The sequence below is a fragment of the Globicephala melas genome, chromosome 20, assembly GCF_963455315.2.
Source record: "Globicephala melas chromosome 20, mGloMel1.2, whole genome shotgun sequence".
NCBI classification, from domain to species: Eukaryota; Metazoa; Chordata; class Mammalia; order Artiodactyla; family Delphinidae; genus Globicephala; species Globicephala melas.
In genome coordinates this window covers 52,377,732-52,395,998 of record NC_083333.1, presented here as the reverse complement: position 1 = coordinate 52,395,998, position 18,267 = coordinate 52,377,732, and the positions used below count along the sequence as shown (strand labels likewise).

The following is an 18,267-nucleotide window of genomic DNA, read 5'->3' as shown; positions in this document are numbered from 1 at the left end:
GGACTCAGCCCTTTCTTCAGTATTGCATAGAGAAAATATATCTGCTGCCAGGAAAAGCCCCTAGCATTAACTGTTAGGTGTGTGAGTGAGTCAGCCTGAAGACGATTACAGCCCAGCCTTCAAGCCACCACCACAGACGCCAAGTGGAGCAGAAATGAGCTGTTCCAAGCAAACCCTACACAAGTTACAAAGTCAAGAGCAAAACCAATGTTATTTTTGTGTTTTTACACAGCAGTAGATAACCAGAACATAAGTTTCTGTTCTTATATTCAAAGCCAACCAACCAACCAACAATCATTTCCCTCTTCTTCCTTGTGCCCCCAAATGACAGCCAAGTACTCGGAGAAGGTGACCTCACCCCAGCTCAGGGGTAACCAACGTGGTAATCCCATTCTCTTGGCAGCTGGAGGTGGACATGTGACCCAGTTCTAGTCAATGAGACATAATGGGCAGATCTGCTGGGGTACCTCCAGAAAAGACTGCCTGGCTCTTAAAAAGATATACAGAGAGGGCTTCCCTGGTGGCGCAGTGGTTGAGAGCCCGCCTGCCGATGCAGGGGACACGGGTTCGTGCCCCGGTCCGGGAAGATCCCACATGCCGCGGAGCGGCTGGGCCCGTGAGCCACGGCCGCTGAGCCTGCGCGTCCCGAGCCTGTGCTCCGCAATGGGAGAGGCCACAACAGTGAGAGGCCTGCGTACCAAAAAAAAAAAAGAGATACAGAGAGAAAGAGACGGTGTCATGACTGTGTGGGATACCTGCAACCACTGAGGTCATTTTTTTAAACGAGGAGGTAAGCAGAAATGAGGGCAGAGCCAACAGGGCAAGAATGGCAGTGTGGGAAGTTGGAAAGACCCATTGATGACAATGTTGCGGCACTGAGTCAGCCAATCCTGGAACTGCCCTTCCTTGGGAGTATATGATGGTATGTGAGATGAAAATTTTCCTTATTTTTTAAAGTTGGGTATTTTGTTCATGGCCACCAAAAGCAACATCCTAACTGACATGTTTATGTCAAGTGTGGTATATTATAAGGAACATAGGAACACAGTCAGTGGAAATAAATGTCAGCTGTGATGATGATGATGATGATGAAGAAGAAGAAAGAGGGCGGATTCTTGGAGAGCAGAATACTCAGGTGATAATAGCAGAGCTCCTGGATTTTGAAGAAAACGCTCCCCTTTATGGAGGAGTGGACAAGTAGAATCAACAGAGGACAAGGTGACAAATAACCAGGAAATGAAAGAAGCCGTGAAGTATGATGCAAGCCAAAGAGATGAGATTACAGGTATCTCCCACTTTCTGAAAGTTCACATTACACTATTTTGCTTTTACAAAACACCTACCTTAGTCCCTGTTTTCAAAAACCGAGAGACATCCGAAGAGGATTTTCGCTTTTATGAAAAAAATCCATTGCCATATTAACGTACTAACGTACATTTTTTGTAAAAGCAAAGTGATGTAGCTCAAATTATTTGAAAGCAGGAGGATACTCTTTGCTTTATGCCATATAGGAACACTCTACTTTCAGATAGCGGGGAAAACCTGTATCAATACCAAGGGGTTATTCCACCATATAGAATCCTGCAGAGCAGATTCTCTTGCCATCACATCAGTGGTGACCTCAAAGGGGACAGACTTGACATGCAAAACCCAGGTGGTCGTATTTGCTGACACCCCATGAGGTGTTCTGCTAGATCAGTGATTCTCAGAGTGGAGCCCCCAGATCAGCAACACCTGTGAACCTGCTAGAAATGTAAATTCTCAAATCTCACCCTACACCTATTAAATCAGAAACTCAGGGGTGGAGACCAGGAATCTGTTTCCACAAGTCCTTGAGGTGATTCAAATGCCTCTAAAGGCTGGGAATCACTCAGACTAAACACCTAGATGTTAGGAAATTTGCTCCTAAGGATGTTGTGTCTATGAATTGCCCTGTGGGGAGAAATGGAGAGAACTAAATCTGGGGACAAAAGCAATTCTTTGGGGGGAGGCGGTTGGTGAGAATTTCCTATAGGGGTGTTACTGAGTCCAAGCTCTCTCTGCTTCCTGCACGACAGGCCAGTAAATCGGGAGACAAGGTGTTGAGGCAAGGAATAACGACTTTATTCAGAAAGCCCGCGAACCGAGAAGGTGGCAGACTAGGGTCTCCAAAAACCATCTTATTGGGGTCTGGATGCCAGTTTCTTTTACAGAACAGAGAGGGGGAGGAGGTGAGGCAGTATGGTAAAAAGGTCATTAGTTTTGCCTGGCTTGGCCAGCATCAGGGAGGGGATGTGTTAATTTCTTCTTTTCTGCAGCCATTCACAGGTGGGCAGGGTCAGATTGTCTCCCTGTGTGCTGAACAAAGACACTTTAGTTTAACATGCAGGCTGAGGGGCAGGGTTCCCTGAGACAGGCCAGTAAGTATGATTATAATAACAAAGGCAACGAAAAGCAAAGGTTAAAGTCAAAGAAGCAGATCCAACATGGAGTCAGAATTGGTTCTTCCCTGTTACAATTTTCCACTGTCAGTGTCCATTCCACGATCTTGTGGAAAAAGGGGTGACACCTTCTAACTGCTTTGTCAGATGGATCTTTCTGGGAGGGTCCACCATTGGTGCCAGTGTTCAGATTTGTCTTTTTTGTTCCTCTTTGGAAAGTGTCTACTTTACGTCTGTAGACTTAAAAAATACTCATGATCTAGAAGTTGAGACTTATGTTTTATTCAGTGGGAATTCTGAGGACTTCAAGACCGGGAGGCAGCATCTAAAGTTAAGGAATTTAGCACTTTTCTATGTATGGGAAGATTCCAGGCTCACTGAAATCATTCCTTTGATACGCACCTCAGATATCTGGGGCCTGTATCGTGTATTCTCACAGCCTGAGTTTCCTCAGGGCTCACCACAGGGAGTGGCTGCAGTCTGATGGCTGCTAGATGGCAGGTATTCTTCTCCTTCCTGAGTTTCCTGGGGCTCACATTGAAGGGCTGCAATTGTTGATGACTGATAATGGAGGGAACTATTCCATTTCTCATATCTTCTCTTGGTCAGGAATTTGACCAATATTTGGGAGACATTTCATGATCAAATGTTGTCCCACGGCGCTGGGAGGCTCATCCCAGATCGGGGGGAAATTCTCCATGTGTCACTCCAGGTGTTAATTTTTGGATTAGGCCCTATTGATAATTAAAGTTTCTCTGGATCCTCTGTCTAATTATGATCCAGGAGACACTTTCCCTTGTTGCTTCCTCCCATACCTAGAATCACACTATTACAATTATTTTATGTTATAAATGTGATCTATTTCCTCAAGATGTTTAGCCGTAGAAGTCTTGTTGGAGGCCTGGTTACACACTGGGTAGTGTAAGAGACAACAATCTTATAAAATAGACAGGATATAAGTAATGCAACTAGTATCATTGACAAAGACATAGTGCAGCAGGGAGACACAAAGCACAAACAATGTGGAAACAAAGAACAAATTAAACCAATGATTAGTATAACTAGTTGTAATCCAGTTGTAATAACAAGCAACCAAAGGAACCATAACTGATTTAATGAGCCATCTACAGTTTCACTGTACCAGCCATGAATACTTATACACGCATGGCTTAATCTCTGAGACAAGCGTATGGTACTAGCAGGATTCTACTTAATGTTGATGACTCTAAAGTCATGTCTATATTAATTAGATCACAAACTTAAACATTAATTTAATACTAAATATTTCCCAGTTCACGGGAAACTGAAACTAATTTAGCTGAATTTCTCTTGTATTTAGAATTGTTTGGTTTGTAAGTGCTTACTTTTCTTTAAGCCGATTAAACAGAGCTCATACACAAATCAACCTCAGCAATGTTATCCAAAGACAAAGACACATACAAACACAGAAACAAACAGAGAGACCTCATAGTTCTCATTTCAAAATTTCAGCCCTGCAGGTACAGCAATGTAAAACTCATCAGTTTACAAGAGGTTGGATTAAAGTTGGGTTTCTGGTAGATGGAACAAATAAAGCTCACTTCTCTAGATGGCTAAATATTTACAGGAATAACAATGCCCCGGAAGGTAGGGAGCGCCTGAAAATGTATCGCCAGGCTCTGGTGGCGGGTCTCCATGGAGCGGCCAGACGGCCCACTAATTTGGCTAAGGTAAGGGAAGTAACTCAGGGGCCCCAGGAATCGCCAACTGTGTTCCTGGAACGTTTAATGGAAGCCTTTAGACGCTTTACCCCTTATGATCCAACTTCGGAGGGACAGGGCTACTATAGCAATGGCTTTCATAGATCAAGCGGCCCCTGATATTAAGAAGAAATTACAGAGGCTAGATGGCTTGCAGGGATTTTCGCTTCAGGAGTTAGTAAAAGAGGCAGATAAAGTATATAACAAAAGAGAAACAGAGGAAGAGAAGGAAGAAAGAAAGCAGAAAGAGCAGGAAGCCCGTGAAATAAGACGGGATAAGAGACAGGAGAGGAATTTAAGTAAGATACTGGCCACTGTGGTTGGAGGAAGAAATATAGGGGATAGAAATAGGCAGGAAGGGCGAACGGCAGACAGAAGGCGGCCATTAGACAAGGACCAATGTGCCTACTGTAAAGAAAAAGGACATTGGGCGAGAGAATGCCCTAAGAAAAAGAATGGAGGAAGGCCAACCAAAAACAAAATCTTAACATTGAAAGAAGACTAGGAAAGTCAGGGCTCGAACCCTCTCCCCGAGCCCCGGGTAACTCTTAAAGTGGAGGGGGAACCTGTTCAATTTTTGGTAGATACCGGAGCCCAGCACTCCGTCCTTCTCCACTCAAAAGGTCCTATCTCAGCTAAAAGGTCATGGGTACAAGGAGCCACTGGGAATAAACAATATTCATGGACCACACGAAGGACAGTAGATCTTGGGATTGGACGAGTAACCCATTCATTTTTGATTATTCCGGAATGCCCCTATCCTTTGCTGGGAAGAGATTTACTCTCCAAAGTAGGGGCTCAAATCCACTTTCAGCCAGAAGGTCCCACCATAACTGATAATAAGGGAAGGTTACTTCAAATATTGACTATGAAATTAGAAGATGAATATAAATTATACGAGCAGCCTTCATCCTCACGAGTTAATGTTACTGATTGGGTAACTCGGTTCCCTCAAGCCTGGGCAGAAACTGCCGGAATGGGGATGGCCAAAAATCGGCCCCCGGTGCTAGTGGAACTCAAGGCAACTGCCACCCCAATAACGGTCCGTCAATACCCCATGAGTAGAGAAGCCAAAGACGGTATCCGTCCCCATATACAGAGGCTACTAGACTTGGGCATCTTAATAAGATGTCAATCAGCATGGAACACCCCTCTCCTGCCGGTAAAGAAACCAGGAACAAATGATTATCGGCCGGTGCAGGATCTACGAGAGGTAAACAAACGGGTGGCAGACCTCCACCCCACAGTTCCAAACCCTTACAACCTCCTGAGCACTCTTCCACCTCAACATATGTGGTATACTGTTTTGGACCTTAAAGATGCTTTTTTCTGTTTAAGACTCTCTCCCCTGAGCCAACCCTACTTTGCCTTCGAATGGAAAGATCCAACATCGGGAATGTCTGGTCAGCTGACATGGGCACGGCTACCTCAGGGATTTAAGAACTCCCCGACCATCTTTGATGAAGCCCTCCATCAGGATTTGGCATTATATAGAGAATCAAATCCCCAGGTAACATTACTCCAATACGTTGATGATATTTTATTAGCTGCTGAGACCCAAGAAGATTGTATCAAGGGTACTGAAAAACTGTTAATGGAACTTGGAACCCTGGGATATAGAGCCTCAGCCAAGAAAGCACAAATATGCCAATAACAGGTCAGTTACCTGGGGTATCTATTAAAAGGGGGGCAAAGATGGCTCACGGAGAGCAGAAAGGATACGGTGGCCCAAATTCCGGCTCCCAAAAACGCCAGGCAGGTTAGAGAATTTTTGGGGACGGCCGGATTCTGTAGACTATGGATTCCAGGGTTTGCTGAGCTGGCAGCCCCATTGTACCCCCTAACCAAAAACAGCACTCCTTTCGTTTGGGGCGATAAGGAACAACGGGCTTTTGACCAAATCAAACGAGCTTTACTTTCAGCTCCAGCCCTAGGACTGCCAGATGTAGCCAAACCTTTTCATTTATATGTGGCCGAAAATAAGGGCATTGCAAAAGGAGTATTGACTCAGAAATTGGGTCCCTGGAATCGCCCAGTTGCTTATTTGTCAAAAAAATTGGACCCTGTGGCATCAGGATGGCCCACCTGTTTAAAGATAATCGCTGCAGTGGCCGTTCTAGTCAAAGATGCTGACAAACTAACTTTAGGACAAAATCTAACGATAACAGCTCCTCATGCCCTGGAAAATGTAGTCCGTCAACCACCGGATAGGTGGCTAACTAATGCCAGGATGACTCATTACCAAACCCTGTTGCTAAACTCAGATCGCATCAAGTTTGCTCCAGCCACAGGACTCAATCCAGCCACCTTGCTACCTGATCCTGACTTGGAAGGCTCCACCATCATACATGATTGTCAGGAAGTACTAGCCGCAGCACACGGCAGTAGGCCAGATCTGATGGACCTGCCCCTCCCTGATGCTGATTTCACCTGGTTCACGGATGGGAGCAGTTTCCTGGAGGAAGGTAAGCGTCAAACTGGGGCAGCCATAGTAGACGGAAAACAAGTCATATGGGCAGCGGCGCTACCACAAGGGACCTCAGCCCAACGAGCTGAATTAATTGCCCTGACGAGGGCATTAGAGATGGCAGAGAATAAAAAAGTAAACATCTACACAGACAGTAGATATGCGTTTGCTACCGCTCATATCCACGGTGCCATTTACCAACAGAGAGGGCTACTAACTTCAGGTGGCAAAGAAATTAAAAACAAAGACGAAATCGTGGCTTTGTTGACTGCACTCATGCTTCCTACTAAAGTCAGTATCATCCACTGCTCTGGACATCAAAAAGGAAATACCCCAATAATTAGGGGAAATAATATGGCTGACCAAGTGGCCCGAGAAATAGCATCGGGAGAAGTCATTTTAGGACTGTCAGATAAAGTTCCTGAAAAACCAGGCCGCGATGAAGAAATCATCCCGGCCACAACAAAAGGAACTTTGTCCCCTCAGCAAGCAGAATCCATGTTACAACAGATGCACAGATGGACACATTTGGGGACTAAAAAGATGGTAGCCTTGTTACAAAAAGCCGGGTACGAAACCCCTGGAATGACAAAATTAGCTGAACAAATTGTGCAGGAATGCGTCCCATGTCAACAGGTAAATGCTCACAAAGGGAAACTTGAAACTGGAAAGAGACTCAGGGGGGACCGCCCAGGAACTTACTGGGAAGTGGACTTTACCGAAGTGCGTCCTGGAAGGTACGGTAATAAATACCTTTTAGTTTTTGTAGACACTTTTTCAGGATGGATAGAGGCTTTCCCAACAAAGAAAGAAACCGCTGCTGTAGTAGCCAAGAAGATTTTAGAAGAAATTTTTCCTCGATTTGGAGCATCAAAGGTAATAGGGTCTGATAATGGTCCAGCCTTCGTCGCCCAGGTAAGTCAGGATGTGGCCAGATATTTGGGGACTGATTGGAAATTACATTGTGCCTATAGACCCCAAAGTTTAGGTCAGGTAGAAAGAATGAATAGGACTCTAAAAGAGACCCTAACTAAATTGTCCTTGGAGACTGGCGGTACCGATTGGACGGTGCTCCTTCCTTTGGCCCTATTCCGGGTTAGAAATACACCTTCCCGATACCATCTTACTCCTTTTGAAATATTATATGGTGCCCCGCCTGCCCTCCTCACTTTAGGAAAAGAAATAAAACCTGATTGTCAAAATAACACTGACTTATATGCTAGGCTACTGGGACTCCAATTGGTCCAGAAAGAAATATGGTCCCAACTCGCCAAGGCCTACCAACCGGGAACACCGGGAGAAACTCATCCTTTCCAAGTCGGAGACTCCGTATACGTCCGTCGGCATCGAACCCAGACGTTGGAACCTCGATGGAAAGGACCATACACCGTCCTCCTCACCACCCCAACGGCCATAAAAGTGGACGGCATCGCTGCCTGGATCCATGCTTCACATGTGAAGGCTGCACCAGCGACGGCATCATCAGGATGGCGGGCCCAAAGAACCGACAACCCGCTCAAACTCAAGCTTCTACGAAGCTAAGACTTATAATTTTGGTTTTACTGCCTTTACTGACTGTAAGTGATTTTAGCCCTCACCTCCCCCAACGTTTAAATTGGCAGGTAATTTCTCAGACTGGAGATGTAACCTGGTCCATTAGTCATACTGCACCCCCCTGGACCTGGTGGCCAGATCTTTTTCCTGATGTTTGTAAATTGGCTATAGGAGCACCTTATTGGGATACAGAAGATTCTCATGATATGAACACTGCCCCTTCCAAAGTTTCGGAAACTGATTGGTTTGGGCCGGGTTGCAAAAATGCAGGCAAAAGAATGATGCTTGGTATCCTCACTTTCTACGTATGCCCCGGGTTCCACCGCCCTTGATCTCTGAATTATAAATGTGGTGGAACTGAAAACTTTTATTGCAAAAGCTGGGGATGTGAAACTACCGGGGATACTAATTGGAAACCCACCTCAACTTGGGATTTTATTACTGTAACGGCTAATTATTCTCATAATGAGGATACCGGACACCGGAGTAAATGTTCAGGATGGTGTCATCCCCTTAAAATTTCCTTTAGTAATCCCGGAAAAAGAGATAAAAAATGGATAAATGGTCATTCTTGGGGCGTTAGATTTTACATGAGGGGATATGATTTAGGAATATTAATGACCCTTAAGCTAAAGATTGAGACTCCTGCTCCTATATCAATAGGCCCAAATCCCATACTTGGCCCCCCTTTGCTTCCCCCGGCCCCTTCAACTACATCAACAAAGAATGAGGCTAATGAAACCTCTGGATCCAAAGAACCCACAGTTAAGCCTGGGACTCCTCAGGATAGGATGCTTTCTTTGGTGCAGGCAGCCTTTACGGTTCTCAATGCTACAAACCCAGAGGCTACAAAATCATGTTGGCTTTGCTATGCTGCCCCTCCCCCTTATTATGATGCTATAGGATATAGCTCCAACTATACTAATTCTACCTCCTCAGACCAATGTCGATGGAAGCAAGAAGGGAACAGTAAATTAACCCTGTCCTCGGTTTTTGGAAATGGTACTTGTATAGGAACACCTCCCCAGTCCCATAGACACCTTTGTCATGATTTTAGCCTCCCTTCAGGCTCAGGATATCTTGTACCTCCTCAAGATGGATGGTGGACATGTAACACGGGGCTCACCCCTTATGTCTCTTTAGAGGTTCTTAATACTTCAGCTGACTTTTGTGTGTTAGTGCAATTAGTCCCGAGACTTATCTACCATTCAGACTCATCCTTTTTAGATGAATATGTAGGAAAAACAAAAAACAAAAGAGAACCTGTAACCCTCACATTGGCTGTCCTTCTAGGACTAGGAATATCTGCCGGGATAGGAACAGGAACCACAGCCCTCATACAACAACCCCAGTATTATGCAAGTTTAAGACAGGCTGTAGACATCGACCTTCGAGCATTAGAAAGTTCCATAACTCAACTAAAGGAATCACTCACCTCACTTTCAGAAATGGTGTTGCAGCCTAGATTTGCTGTTTCTTAAGGAAGGGGGATTATGCGCCGCTCTAAAAGAAGAATGTTGCTTTTATATTGATCATTCAGGAACCATTACCAAAACCATGGATAAACTAAGGGAACGCTTAGATAAAAGGCAAAGGGAGAGAGAGAACGAAAAAGGATGGTTTCAATCATGGTTTGATAAGTCCCCCTGGTTTACCACCTTAATCTCTACTCTGTTGGGACCTCTTATTGTTTTATTGTTGATTTTAACTTTTGGACCATGTGTTCTAAATCGCTTGATAGCATTTATTAGAGAACGTATCAGTACTGTACAAGTTCTAATGTTAAGACAACAGTACCAAAGTTTACGAACAGAAGGTTGAGATTCCATGATTGGAATCAATAGTCACAAGAAAAAGGGGGGAATGTGGGACTCGAGGGACATTGTTCCAGCTAATGATTAAGAAACTCTTCAGACAATAGGGGCTTCTTAGACAATGGGTGAATTTCCAGGATGTCCGGCCCCCTTCCGAGAAGGAGGGAGATAACAAAATGTAAAAAAGGTGTCTGTCAAAGACCAATCAGGCAGCTGGGGACAAGTTCCCTCTCTGGTCCGAGCCTAAGCCGGGACCAATCAGCAGGAGAACACAACCAAATCTATAATTTACATACGGGGAAGTGGGAACCTATAAAACTGACATATTCGCGCCCAAAAGGGTTCCTTCTTCGACCTCCTGCGTGAGGACCAAGGAACCCCGGTGCACCAGCCTTCAATAAACCTCTTGCGTTTTGCATCGACTTCCGACTCTTGTTGTTTCCTGGGCGAGTCGAAACTCCTAGGAGACCGCGCAGGTCTAACATTTTCAAAATTTGCAATTTAAAAAGATGGCAGAGATGAGGGTTCTCGAGAACACCAAATGGGACATTTGCATCTCAAAGATACAGGCAAGTTTCTCCTAGGATGACTTTGTTTCCTTCTCTGCAGTTTCCATGAGCACCATTTGTAGGCTTTAAGTTCCAGTGGGACCCTGATATCAAGCTGTTCCGGCGAAAAAGTTACTTGAGCATTTAATTTACAAAGGAGATCTCATCCTAAAAAAGGGGGATTGGATACTCTGGCATATATAAGAAGTTATGTTTCAGGGTGAGGTCCCCTAGTTGGCCTTCTAGAGGTTGTAAGAATGAAGGGTTTTGTACTTCTCCAGAAACTCCTGTGAGTGAGATAGACTGCGATGTTTTCTGTGCCACCTTGGCGTTTACCACAGAATATGTGGCACCCGTATCTACTAGAAAATCAGTCAACTTGTTCCCCACTGTCAAAGTTACCCAGGGCTCCTGTGGGGAAATCAGAATCTGATGCCTCAAGTCTAAAGGAGTTCCCTGGCCTCTTCCAGGATATTGGGGTAAGGGAAATTGCCCTGTTGCAGAAGTGATTCCTGGTCCAAATTGGGTGCCCTGTTGGGTCTTAGATAGTAATACTAAACCAGGTCCCTGTGCTCCAGGGTTAACATAGAAACTTCTAGTCGATCCCCATGGGAAGGGGAAACAGGAGGTGGTGAAAGGAGTAAATATGTTGGCAGCATTGGGGGGTGAGCAGCCCTCTGACTCCTTTTCCTCCTGATGCAATAGCATAAATGCTTCTACATATGGAATCCCACCTCTTTTCCCTGCTCTTTATCAAAACACTTCTAATTGCGAGATCATATAATAATTGAGGGAGCCATTCGAGCCATCACCTTTCTGAACTTAACATATATTGTGTCCACACCTTACTACAATAGTATATCATGTCTTTCTTAGTCATAGGCTCACGGCTATGTTTTGCCCATTTATCTGATGTACGCCCCAAAGGTTCTCCTTTGGGATAGATGTAGTATTTCCCACTTTTATAAGTTTGCTAACACCAAAACACAAAAGATGCAAACAAATTCCAACACAAAAAGCACAGACAAATTCCAACATTGATGCACACAAAACCAAAATCAAAACCAAAACCAACAAACCAGTTCCCAAATCAGGTAAAATCCAACAATTCCCCTCTCCAAGACGGTACCCCCACCAAACAATTGGCTTGTCCTGTAAAGGAAAAGCCCAAATTGAGGGGAGAATATATTCACTGTGCACACACCAGAGCGACTTACCCTCCAAAATCGAGTCCATTGACTCGTAGAAGTTTGTCGGTTCCTTGCTTCAACTGCCAAGCACTGGTGTAGCTGGTGCCGCTTCAGGGAATTTTGAAGGGAAGATCCTCAGGGAAAATGGTCTCAGCCGCTGCTAGGGCCTTGCCCCAATATTCCCTGACTGGGGCCAGCTAGCCACGAGCAGCAAGGCACCCAGCTGGCTCGCCAAATTTGTTACTGAGTCAAGTTTGCTCTGCAAGCTGCAGGACAGCCCAATAACCCAGGAGACGAGGTGTTGAGGCAAGGAATAGATTTTATTCAGAAAGCCAGCAGACTGAGAAGATGGTGGGCTAGGGTTCCCAAAAAACCATCTTATCAGGGTCTGGATGCCAGTTTCTTTTATAGAACAGAGAGGGGCAGGAGGAAGTAAAGTAAAAAGGCCATTAGTTTTGCCTGGCTTGGCCAGCATCAGGGAGGGGATGTGTTAATTTCTTCTTTTCTGCAGCCATTCACAGGTGGGCAGGGTCAGATTGTCTCCCTGTGTGCTGAACAAAGGCACTTTAGTTTAACATGCAGGCAGAGGGGCAAGGTTCCCTGAGGCAGGTCATTATGTATGATTATAATAACAAAAGCAACGAAAAGCAAAGGTTAAAGTCAAAGAAACAGATCCAACATGGAGTCAGAATCGGCTCTTCCCTGTTACAGAGGGATGGAGATTTTTCTATGTGCAAGATTGAAGAAAGGGCTCTCTCTTCACTGTAAAATCAGAGGATGGGCAAGGACAGAAAAGATAGGCTAGTATCTAGAGTGCTTCGAGGGGACCCTATGAAGGATTTAAACTGTACTTTTCCTTTTTTCCTAGGACTCTGGGAATAGTCACGTTTATGGTCTGGTTTTTAATTTTACTTTCCTCCTCTTTTATAGATTCCTCTGGCTGCCCCCAAATGTACAGCAGAGTCTTTCAGGCCCTGGAGTTTGTATCCTTGAAATTCAGTCACACACTCAGCAAATGTTTTGTCTACTGTGTCCCAGGCATTTTTCTGCGTATTTAGGAAACAGCAGTGAACAAAGGCCCCCACCATGGTGGAGGATGGTAACTTCAGGATGATCACAAGATCCCTGGAGCACCACCCTGTTACCTCATCACCAACCAATCAGAAGAAAGTCACACACCATGCAGCCCTCAACCCAAATTTTGCCTATAAAAACTTCTCCCCCTAAACCATTGGGGAGTTCAAGGTTTGGGTTTTTTTTTTTTTTTTCAATATGTATTTATTTATTTGGTTGTGCTGGGTCTTAGTTGTGGCAGGTGGGCTCCTCAGTTGTGGCAGGCAGGCTCTTTAGTTGTGGCATGCAAACTCTTAGTTGCAGCATGCATGTGGGATCTAGTTCCCTGGCCAGTGATCAAACCTGCGCCCCCTGCATTGGGAGAGTGGAGTCTTAAACCACTGTGCCACCAGGTAAGTCTCAGTTCTAGGCTTTTAAGCCCAAGCCACCCATTCTCCTTGCTTGGCCCTGCAATAAACCTTTCTCTGCCCCAAACTCCAATATTTCAGTTTGTTTGGCCTCACTGTGCATGAGGCACATGAACAGAGGAGCAGCTCCATCCTACATGGAGCAGCAGCAGATGACCCATGACCTAGAGAGGCAGACACTTGGGCTACAACAGATTTAGCAAGTTGGTGGGGTTTTTCATTAAATATTGTTGCTTTGTTAAGAAATGTAGTGGCATAACTGGCAGCACAGGGGAAAGGAACTACCTACTGGAAAGGGAAAGATTAAAAATACACAAGAGAAAAGATAACTGTGGAATAGAATTCCAGCCTCTACTTTTCAGCTTCTTTTAGTTTCCATCTTGCCATAAGATGGGGAATTATCACTTCTGTTACTCTTTCCTTTTCCCCATGTAAAGACAGCTATTTCCCAAAAGGGTACAAGAGTGACCAGTACTGCTGTACTTAGTTCCTGGTAGTTGGTTACCTTCCAGAGAGGTGACAAAGGAAAGGTCACTGTGTGCCATTGTTAGAATGTGCTAAACAAATCTGACTTGCGGCATATTAAACAGCTAGACATAAAGAGTCATGACTCATTATGAGTCATTAAGGGATAGAAACGCAAAACAGAAACCACTCCACCTAACAGGTGGGGTCCTGTTAATAGAGCAAAGAGCTGCTCCCAGAATAGTACAAAATTGTGCAGCAACGCCGCGACGGCAAAATAAATGCAGAAGTTTTTTGTTTACATTTCATAGAAGTTTTCTTAAGGTGACATTGCTGGCAACCATTTCTGCCTAAAGAGAGTTGGCCCTTCCTACATCATTAGAAAACTTAGATTTAAAAAAATAACTTTCCAAAAAGGGAACAGAGCACAGATTGCATTCAGCCTTTTCTTTAAGTGTTGTATAAAGAGGTGTCATTTCTTACAGATAAGCAATGAGTGCTTTGTAAAGTGGGAATACATTTTTGAGCTTTTTTAAAAAAGAAGTAATTTCTGTTAAAAGAAGCATTTGTTTGATGTGGCATTTTGAGAAGTTAGTTTTTTTGCTCTTAAAAGGTGACACTACTCTTTGTGTCACTTCAAGGGTTATTGCATCTGATAGTCCCAGTAACATCAGAGGGTGATTAATAATCCAATATTATTCATGGGTATTGGTATTGAAGGTCAAACGCTTTGTGTGTGTGTGTCTGTGAACCTTTTACATAGGGAAAGATGAATGTAAAGTTGCAAACTGAGTCTTTTTTTTTTTTAATATGAACATTCCCCTATCCTCAAGAGTAAAACAACAGTATTTTTACAGAACAACAGTAAACTAACATAGGTGTTGGCAAGCTGAAACTAAGTGCTCCAGGAGAAAGAAAAGACTCAGAGGATTATGGCAGATTTTTTTCCCCAGAGATGACCACAGCATTATTTCCCATTCTACACGCTCAATTACATTAAATGCAGACGGTCTAAACTCACTAATTAAAAGCAGATTGTCATTTCTGCAAGACCCAAATATATGCTGTCTATAAGAAATACACTTTAAATATAATGACACAGGTTAAAAGCAAAAGGATGGAAAAAAGATATGTCACGCTAACATTAATCAAAAGAAAGTTAGACTGTGTATATTAATATCACTCAAAGTAGTTTTCAGAGCAAAGAATATTAGCAGGGATACAAAGGGTCACTTCATAATAATAAAGGGGTCAAGTCACCAAGAGGACATAAAAATCCTAAATATTTATACACTTAGGAAAAAAAGCTTCAAATTACATAAAAAGAAGGGTGATGGAGGGCTTCCCTGGTGGCGCAGTGCTTAAGAATCCACCTGCCAACACAGGGGACACAGGTTCAAGCCCTGGTCTGGGAAGATCCCACATGCCGCAGAGCAACTGAGCCCGTGTGCCACAACTACTGAGCCCACATGCTGCAACTACTGAAGCCCGTGCGCCTAGAGCCCATGCTCCCCAACAAGAGAAGCCACCGCAACAAGAAGCCTGCGCACCACAACGAAGAGTAGCCCCCACTCGCCACAACCAGAGGAAGCCCATGCGCAGCAAAAAAGACCCAACACAGCCAAAATAAATAAATAAATAAATTTATTAAAAAAGAAAAAAAAAGACTGATAGAACTTCAAGGAAAATATAGATACATTCAAAGTTTTAGTTAGAGATTTTAACACCCTTTCCCAATAATTAATACAAGTAGACACAAATCAGTAATAATATAAAAGACCTAAACACTATCAACCAACTTGACAAATTGACACTAACAGAACACTCCACCCGACAATAGCAGCATACACATTAGTGTCCTTTTTTTATTGAAATATTGTTGAGGTACAATGTTGTGTCAATCTCTGCTGTACAGCAAAGTGACTCAGTTATAGAGACATTCTTTTTCTATGGTTTTCCATTATGGTTTATCCCAGGATAGTGAATATAGTTCCCTGTGCTGTACAGTAGGACCTTGTTGTCCATCCATTCTATATATAATAGTTTTCATCTACTAACCCCAAACTCCCAGTCCATCCCTCCCCCACCCTGCTCCCCCTTGGAAACCACAAGTCTGTTCTCTATGTCTGTGAGTCTGTTTCTATTTTGCAGATAGGTTCATTTGAGCCATATTTTAGATTCCACATGTAAGTGATATCATATGGTATTTGTCTTTCTCTTTCTGACTTACTTCATTCAGTATGGTAATCTCTAGTTGCATCCATGTTGCTGCAAATGGCATTATTTCATTCTTTTTTGTGGCTGAGTAGTATTCCATTATATATATGTACCACATCTTCTTTATCCATTCACCTGTTGATGGACATTTAGGTGGTTTCCATGTCTTGGCTATTGTGAATAGTGCTGCTGTGAACATAAGGGTGCATGTATCTTTTTGAATTACAGTATTGTCCAGATAGATGCCCAGGAGTAGGATTGCTGGATCCTATGGTAATTCTATTTTTAGTTTTCTGAGGAAACTCTACACTGTTTTCCATAGTGGCTACAACAACTTACATTCCCACCAACAGGGTAAGAGGTTCTCTTTTCTCCACACCCTCTCCAGAATTTGTTATTTGTAGACTTTTTAATGATGGCCATTCTGACTGGAGTGAGGTGGTACCTCATTGTGGTTTTAATTTGCATTTGTCTAATAATTAGTGATGTTGAGCATCTTTTCATGTGCCTATTGGCCATTTGTATTTCTTTTTTAGAGAACTATCTATTTAGGTCTTCTGTCCATTTTTAGATGGGCTGGGTTTTTTTGTTGTTGAGTTGTTTGAACTGTTTGTATATTTTGGAAATTAAGCCCTTGTCGGTTGCATCGTTTGCAAATATTTTCTCCCATTCCGTAGGTTGTCTTTTCATTTTGTTTATGGTTTCCTTTGCTGTGTACACATTATTTTCAAGTGCACATGTAACATTTTCCAAGATAGATCATATTCTCAGTCATAAAGCTTGATAAATTTAAAATAATTCAAACTGTTGTAGGAAAATGGGGCTCAAGAGGATGGTCATGTCCCGTGTCTCAGGTAAGTCCCTGGAATGGGCCACCAAGTGAGGGACCTGGGCTTCATGCAGGAAAAAATTCAAGAGGCAGCCATAGTAAACTCAAAGCATGTTTACTGAGAGAGAGACACTTTCCATAGGCAGAATGCAGTCTGTCTCAGAAGGCGAGAGCGGCCATGGGAGAAACACACTCCACAGACAGAGTGTGGGCCATCTTAGAAGATGACAGCAGCCCCAAAATATGGGGTGATCAGTTTTTATGGGCTGGGTAATTTCATAGGCTAATGAGTAGGAGGATTATTCCAACTATTTTGGGGAAGAGGGCGGGGATTTCCAGGAATTGGGCCACCACCCAATTTTTGCCCTTTTTATGGTCACCCTTAGAACTGTCATGGTGCCTGTGGGTGTGCACTTAGTATGCTAATGCATTACAATGAGGATGTAACGAGGCTAATTGTCTACCAGAAGTTGAAGCTTATGCAATCTTGGGCCTAGTTGGTTTTAACCAGTGTATGTCGTATCCTCAATGGCGATGTCATTCTTTTAAAGGTTGGGCCCTACCCACTTCCCTCCTGTCTCAAAACTATGGAAAGATAGTCTCAAACACAATGGAATTAAATTAAAAACCAGTAAAAAAAAGACATCTGGAAAACCCCCAAATATGTGAAAACTAAACAGCACACTTCTAAATAACTGATGAGTCAAAGAAGAAAGGGACACTTGAAAGTATTTTGGGGCTTCCCTGGTGGCGCAGTGGTTGTGAGTCCGCCTGCTGATGCAGGGGACACGGGTTCGTGCCCCGGTCCGGGAAGATCCCACATGCCGCAGAGCGGCTGGGCCCGTGAGCCATGGCCGCTGAGCTTGCGCGTCCGGAGCCTGTGCTCTGCAACGGGAGAGGCCACAACAGTGAGAGGTCCGCGTACCGCAAAAAAAAAAAAAAAAAAAAAAAAAAAAGTATTTTGAACTGAATGATAATGAAATCATGAATATCCAGTTTCCAGTTCCACATGTAAGAAGCTTGGAGTTGCTGTTCCTTCCTGACAAGTAAAAAGCTGAACAGACTGAAAAATCAACAATGCTGCTTTTTTTTTTTTTTTTTTTGCGGTACGCGGGCCTCTCACTGTTGTGGCCTCTCCTGTTGCGGAGCATAGACTCTGAACGCGCAGGCTCAGCGGCCATGGCTCACGGGCCCAGCCGCATTTGCGGCATGTGGGATCCTCCCGGGCCGGGGCACGAACCCGCGTCCCCTGAATCAGCAGGCGGACTCGCAACCACTGCGCCACCAGGGGAGCCCATCAGTGCTTCTTGAATCCATAAAAGAGGGGAGTACACAGGGCAAACCATTGCCCTCAAGGTTGGAGAGACAGGCAATAACAGGGAATCATGAATTACCAGAGCAGAGACTTGGGAGCTGAAACCACCTATCAGGGTTTAAAAAATACAAGGAAACCCAGTCATAGGGCCCCCACCATATTGTAAAATTTATCTCCAAAAGCTCAACGTGTTTCCCACAGTAAATATCGGAGGAAAATCCCCTCAAG

The 18,267-nt window shown here is 44.0% G+C and overlaps 1 protein-coding gene across 1 annotated transcript; it reads left to right on the top strand.

The window, feature by feature from the left end:
• The first annotated feature begins 5,829 nt into the window (after nucleotides 1-5,829).
• LOC132594233 (uncharacterized) lies at nucleotides 5,830-10,077 on the top strand. Its single transcript, XM_060290937.1, has 2 exons — nucleotides 5,830-7,363; nucleotides 7,850-10,077. The coding sequence occupies exons 1-2, from the start codon at nucleotides 6,390-6,392 to the stop codon at nucleotides 8,166-8,168; spliced, it is 1,293 nt and encodes a 430-aa protein (XP_060146920.1). The 5' UTR covers nucleotides 5,830-6,389; the 3' UTR covers nucleotides 8,169-10,077.
• The last annotated feature ends 8,190 nt before the right edge of the window (nucleotides 10,078-18,267 follow it).